Source organism: the organism of the source record quoted next (genome assembly GCF_019968955.1).
Source record: "MAG: Porospora cf. gigantea A chromosome Unknown PgA_NODE_1500_length_5681_cov_479.994, whole genome shotgun sequence".
In the NCBI taxonomy this organism is placed as follows: Eukaryota; Apicomplexa; class Conoidasida; order Eugregarinorida; family Porosporidae; genus Porospora; species Porospora cf. gigantea A.
Genome location: NW_027151421.1, coordinates 1 through 5,681, shown reverse-complemented (window position 1 = coordinate 5,681; position 5,681 = coordinate 1). Strand labels below are relative to the sequence as shown.

The following is a 5,681-nucleotide window of genomic DNA, read 5'->3' as shown; positions in this document are numbered from 1 at the left end:
ATTAGGAGGTTTCACACAAAAATGTTTATGAACTTGGTGTCGGTCCCGTGGGGGTCCTCCAGATTCATTCGCGATTATCCGACTCCACAACATTCAAAAAGCAAAATACTGGCCTTCCAAACCTCAGTTTTTCGATGCTGGTGCGGGTATCAGTGACGGCGTACTACGTACTTATTCTTGCGGCGTGCTTCTCATTCGTGTCGGTGGGCATTGCCAGCGTCCACGTGACAACCCTGCTGCCGAGGTCGCCGAAAAGGCGGCATTGGTTAGCAAAGACGCACGGGCTAGGAGCAAGCCTCCTCAATTGGCTCAGCAAGCCTCTATGGGGATGTCGTGTGACCACGTCACCGCTGATTCACTCGCAGTTGTCCCTCGATATGGAGGCTGATGCCTCAATTAGGCAGGAGGTTCTTCGTCAGCTGATCGAGCCCTCAAGGGTACGATCACCTATCCTGTCTCGAGGCCGTTTCATCATGATGTGCAATCATTTGTCAAGCCTTGATGGAATCGTCCTTCGTGGGCTGCTTCACCCCATCGCCCCTTTAATTGTTTACAAAAGCTCGCTACATTATGTCCCGCTGCTGGGGATGAACCTCTACCTGACTGGTGACTTCCCTGTCTACTTCACACGAGAAAATGGAGGCTGGAAGACTCCGCCTGGCTCTGGTAAACAACTCCTGCAGAACATGAAATCCGCGCTGGATGAAAACGTAGGCTTGACGCCGTCCACACAAGCAGATTCCCGTATTAGTTTTTCCTGAGGGGCAGAGGAATCCTAACCCTTCGAAATCGACGTTCCTCCCGTTCCGGCAAGGCACCTTGAACTTCGCGATAGCCCATGAAATTCCTATCCTGCCCGTCGCCATTTCTGGCACTGACCAAGCATGGCCGATCCACTCAGCGCTTCTTAACACCGCTGACGTCCGAATTGCGATCTCCTCGACATTCATTCACCCCAGAGATCTTAGCGTCGAAGTGTTGACAGAGAAGGTGGAAGCGCAAATCACCTCCTTGCTGCACGTATGTGAATAATTGCGAAGTCACGTCAGAAGGTATGCGTACTGCTCTTCTAGTCTCGCCTGCTTGTGCTTTTTTCTTCAGCAAAAAGAAACCAAAGGTCGAGCAAGAGCTCCCGTACGTAACACCTCTAGACAGAGTCCGGTTCACGCTGCAGTTGCGAAAAGGCGCGGCGCTGAGCGAGATGCTGGACGGTCCTGGGTTCGAGACGTGGCTCGAAGACTTTGGATGACTTGTGTGTTGCGCCATACCCCACCAATCCACCATTTTTCCAGATGGAACGTGTTGTGATCCCTCGTTCATTCAAACTCCTCGAAGAGCTAGAGAAAGGCGAGAAGGGCGCAGGTAGCCAAGACGGCATTAGCTGGGGACTGGTGGATTCGGAGGACAACTCCTTGTGTCATTGGAATGGCACCATCTTTGGACCTCATGGTGTGAGTGTCAGAAGGGAGACGAACTTAGACGGCGTTTGAGAACAGGATATACTCTTTGAGCATCACGTGCGGTTTTTCTTACCCGGATACACCTCCTGATGTGCGATTCAACACCAAGGTCAACATGTCCTGCGTTGACGGCACCGGAAAGGTCAGCGGATCGTGGGGAATTCTGGCGAAGTGGAAGCGCGACTACAGTATCGAGAAAGTATTGATCCAGCTCCGGTAAGTTTTACATCTTGATATCCAGCACCTATCTGCTTTTATACGTCTTTCCCAGTCATGCCATGGTGAATAGTGAGAATCGGCGGCTTCATCAGCCGGTGGAAGGCGATGTCTATTAACGTTCTTTTGCAATTGTGAATACGACGAAACTCGGAATAAACTGGTGAATAATAAATAAGCGGAGTGGTTTATTTCACACGTTACAAAAGCAAAACGTCGATTTTACCACATGGCCAAGAAAAAGGGAAATGACGCCGCAAAAGCCGCCAAGAAGGAGGCACAGATGAAAAAGGCTAACAAGAAGCAGTCGAAGGGACAGGGCCCGGGAGACGACATTGAGCAGATCTTGAGCCAGATTGAGCAGGAGGAAAAAACGGCAGCTGTGACTCTGAAGCCCTCCCAAACAGTACCCTGTGAGCCTCCAGCGCCAAGAAATGCGGCTACTGCTGTACTGGGTCCGCAAGGCGACATAATTGTGTTTGGAGGCGAATACTACGACGGCCAGAACGTGCGTGTTTTCAACGAGCTGTACCGCTGCAACATCAACAAAGCGGAGAAGCTCAGCGAAACCAAAGACGAAGCCAAGCCCGGCGCCGCGGATGATTCCATGGGGGTGGGAAAAGATTCGACAGAGCCAGAACAATCTCCGGATGACACCGTGTGGAGAGAGGTGGTGGTTCGCGTCCGCCCAAAACCGCGGTGTGGTCACCAAGCCGTTGTGGTCAGAAACAACATGTATGTATGGGGGGGCGAGTTCGCAACTGTGGAGCAGTTCTGGCACTATTCCGACTTGTGGTGTCTCGACATGAAGTCGTGGACTTGGACGGAGGTGAAAACCACAGGAAAGCCTCCTCAAGCCCGTTCTGGCCACCGCATGACTCACTGGCGCAATCACCTCTTCCTCTTCGGAGGGTTCCATGACACTGCCCGAGAGACTCGGTACTTCAACGACTGCTATATGCTCAACCTTACCACTCTCAAATGGCAGCAGCTCACATTTCCACCACACTCCTCAGGCCCAACTCCTAGATCCGGGTCTGTGGTCGTAGCAGTAGATGATGGAGTCTTCATCCACGGCGGATTCACCAAAATTAAGGACACGAAGACTGGCACAGAAGGAAAGATCCACAGCGACTCCTACTTCCTGCGGCTCACGCCCTTCCTCAACAGTACCCCGCTGAGCTGGGAACGCTTGCCTCGGAAGGGCTTCCCTCCCAGCCTTCGTAGTGGAGCCAGCGGAGTTCTGTTCAAGAAGAAGGTTGTGGTTTTTGGCGGGGTGTACGACGAGGATGAGGGCGGCCTGGCCAGCGTAAGTATTGGAGGCAGGCTCTTATTATTTTTATTTTTAACGATTCATAATTATCGCGAGTCTTCATAGCTAGTTATTCCGGTTTCCAGATCAGGTCCGTGTTTTTCAACGATCTGCACATCTTCGACGTGGAGACTCGACGCTGGCACCAAATCCACATCCGAGAGAAATCCAAAGTGAAGAAGCAGGGTCAACCAGAGACACCTGCAGAGACCCTTCAGACAGAGATCGAGGATTCTGACGGCGTGGTCGAAGAGGACGACTATGACGAGATTTTCGCGTACATTGACCAGGACGGCAAGCTGGTGCGAGTGAAAATCACTGACTGTGAGGATGACGATGAAGGCCTGTTTGACCGAATTGAAAAAGAGACCACGGCTGAGCAGACCGCTGAAACGACTGAGCAGATCCCTGAAACACTTGAGAAGGCGGAAGCGAAAATTCCAGATGATGTGCCAGAATTGGAAGCAATAAAGGGCGGTACGGTCGAGGTCCCCAAGACCACACTGTTTCTCCCTCAAGACGAGTGCCCTCTGCCCCGGATCAATGCCAATCTCGTTGTGACGGGCAACAGACTGGTGGTGATGGGTGGGGTGGTGGAGATCAGAACGAGAGAGGTGACGATGGACGACATGTGGACGGTCAGCCTGCTCAAGCGGGACCGCTGGCAATGTCTGTCACGCGGTACAATTGACGCACAGCCATGGATCGAAGACGAGGAAGAAGAGGAGGGCGAAGATGATGATGAATCCGACGACAGCGACGACAGCGAAGACCCTCTTGCAGGCCTTCCAATTAGGGAGCAGATTCAAGCAGTTCAATCAGAGTTGCAACAGGCAGGGACTGCTGCCGTGTCCGAATTGCTGCCCGAGGGGCACCCCGAAGTTCCCGTGTCTGATTTGCTCCCCAAGCCCAACGAGAAATGTCGCGATCACTTCGAACGAACGAAAGAACTGTGGACAATGCTGGTCAAGCCTGTGAACCTCGACTTGGACCCCAAGGAGCTCAGACGCACTGCCTATGATGTGAGCTCAGAACTGTACTCCCACTGTGCAGACGCTTTGAGCCACATGGAACGGTTGGAAGGCAAACTCCAACAGAAACCCCAGAAAGCGGAGAAAAAAGACGAGAAAAAAACTAGAAAATAATCTCTGCATTTAGAGTATATTCGCGAACTCTGGAAATAATTCCCGTTCATTCAAATGGCAGTTCCGACAATGGCTCACTTCTTGCCTTTCTTGGCCTTGCCTTTCTTGCCTGCGGGCTTGCCTTTCTTGCCTGCGGGCTTGCCTTTCTTGCCTGCGGACTTGCTTGCGGGCTTGCCTGCGGACTTGCTTGCGGCCTTGCCAGCAGCCGCATCTTTAGTCGCCTCATTTTGAGTCGGAATGTAGTGAATGCGGCTTTGGCTGTCCAAGTTTTCCTTTCCAGGATCGTTCACAATCATTACATCGTCCTTTGGGTTGAATAGCAGCTCAGCATCCTTAAGCGTCACAGAGGAGGCGTTGCCTGGTATCTTTCCGTCCGGGAACCTGTGTTTGAAGGACGAATACTCCGTGTCCAGCTCTAACGTGGCAGTTTTTTTCGCATCCTCTCCGTGCTGTAAGGTCAGGATGATGCTGCCAGGGTCCGATTCCTTCGCGCCGGCCTTAATATCGACCTTGGTGATGCGGAACTTGTGCAGGTTTTTGTAGTCTTTGCCTTCAATCTTAAATTCCGCGCCGTCACCTGTACATAGTGCCTTCATTTTGGCTTCCTGCGTCGAATCGCGAGTGGTGCTCTTGAAAAACACAGCTGTGAATGCGTTGCCAGGTTTACCGCCGAGCCCGTCGTCAGCTGGGTGGTCGGTCTTGGCATCCAAGTGTTTCAGTTCTTCGGGTTTTCCTGGGACTCCAGGGGCGGCGGAGGCACCTTTACTTGGGGAGGGTGACGACTTCGAACCTTTAGCCGCTTTAGGCTTGCCGCCTTTTGGCGCTTTGGGCTTGCCGCCTTTGGGTCTGGCCTCCATACGTACGGCGCTTCCGAGAAAGAGAAGAAGAAACAGAAGTGATCGCATGGTTTCGCTGCGAAATTCAAGGTGCGATTGGAGCGCTTGGTTATGACATGCCATTCATTGTCTTCAACGTGCGATTGAACAATATACAGACTGGATTGATCAGTCTGGTTTATTCCTTCCCCTTGAATGAGAGTGCCCCATCCTATTAAAGGCACTGCCTCTCACACGCAAGACCTCCTGCTTTCGCAAGCGTTTCCCCCCCAAATCCTTGACATGGGGATTCAAACTTGCTCCTTCTCAGTTCACATGTTCATCATGACTCAGGCAGGTGGTGCATGTACGGTTTCATCTCAGATACCCCCCTTGAATGAGAGTGTCGTGGTCCATCCTGTCAAAGGCACTGCCTCTCACACGCAAGACCTCCTGCTTTCGCAAGCGTTTCCCCCCCAAATCCTTGACATGGGGATTCAAACTTGCTCCTTCTCAGTTCACATGTTCATCATGACTCAGGCAGGTGGTGCATGTACGGTTTCATCTCAGATACCCCCCTTGAATGAGAGTGTTGCGGTCCATCCTGTCAAAGGCACTGTCTCTCACACGCAAGACCTCCTGCTTTCGCAAGCGTTTCCCCCCCAAATCCTTGACATGGGGATTCAAACTTGCTCCTTCTCAGTTCACATGTTCATCATGACTCAGGCAGGTG

The 5,681-nt window shown here is 52.2% G+C and overlaps 5 protein-coding genes across 6 annotated transcripts; 4 read left to right on the top strand and 1 right to left on the bottom strand.

Moving 5' to 3' along the window:
* Window positions 1–134: 134 nt before the first annotated feature.
* On the top strand, window positions 135–1,032 carry KVP18_003805 (uncharacterized protein; the record flags this gene model as incomplete). Of its 2 annotated transcripts, XM_067955837.1 has the most annotated exons (2): window positions 135–710; window positions 739–1,032. In XM_067955837.1, the coding sequence occupies 2 exons, from the start codon at window positions 135–137 to the stop codon at window positions 1,030–1,032; spliced, it is 870 nt and encodes a 289-aa protein (XP_067812459.1). The 2 variants fall into 2 exon arrangements, with proteins under 2 accessions (XP_067812459.1, XP_067812458.1); XM_067955836.1 differs by having other exon boundaries at window positions 135–761.
* Window positions 1,033–1,054: 22 nt separating this feature from the next.
* KVP18_003803 (uncharacterized protein) lies at window positions 1,055–1,249 on the top strand (the record flags this gene model as incomplete). Its single annotated transcript, XM_067955834.1, has 1 exon — window positions 1,055–1,249. The coding sequence occupies one exon, from the start codon at window positions 1,055–1,057 to the stop codon at window positions 1,247–1,249; it is 195 nt and encodes a 64-aa protein (XP_067812456.1).
* A 43-nt stretch (window positions 1,250–1,292) lies between these two features.
* KVP18_005219 (uncharacterized protein) lies at window positions 1,293–1,795 on the top strand (the record flags this gene model as incomplete). The annotated part of the gene is made up of 3 exons (XM_067949613.1): window positions 1,293–1,451; window positions 1,480–1,676; window positions 1,702–1,795. The coding sequence occupies 3 exons, from the start codon at window positions 1,293–1,295 to the stop codon at window positions 1,793–1,795; spliced, it is 450 nt and encodes a 149-aa protein (XP_067812461.1).
* Window positions 1,796–1,905: 110 nt separating this feature from the next.
* Window positions 1,906–4,133, top strand: KVP18_003806 (uncharacterized protein; the record flags this gene model as incomplete). The annotated part of the gene is made up of 2 exons (XM_067955838.1): window positions 1,906–2,985; window positions 3,075–4,133. The coding sequence occupies 2 exons, from the start codon at window positions 1,906–1,908 to the stop codon at window positions 4,131–4,133; spliced, it is 2,139 nt and encodes a 712-aa protein (XP_067812460.1).
* A 74-nt stretch (window positions 4,134–4,207) lies between these two features.
* On the bottom strand, window positions 4,208–5,038 carry KVP18_003804 (uncharacterized protein; the record flags this gene model as incomplete). The annotated part of the gene is made up of 1 exon (XM_067955835.1): window positions 4,208–5,038. The coding sequence occupies one exon, from the start codon at window positions 5,036–5,038 to the stop codon at window positions 4,208–4,210; it is 831 nt and encodes a 276-aa protein (XP_067812457.1).
* Between the last annotated feature and the right edge of the window lie 643 nt (window positions 5,039–5,681).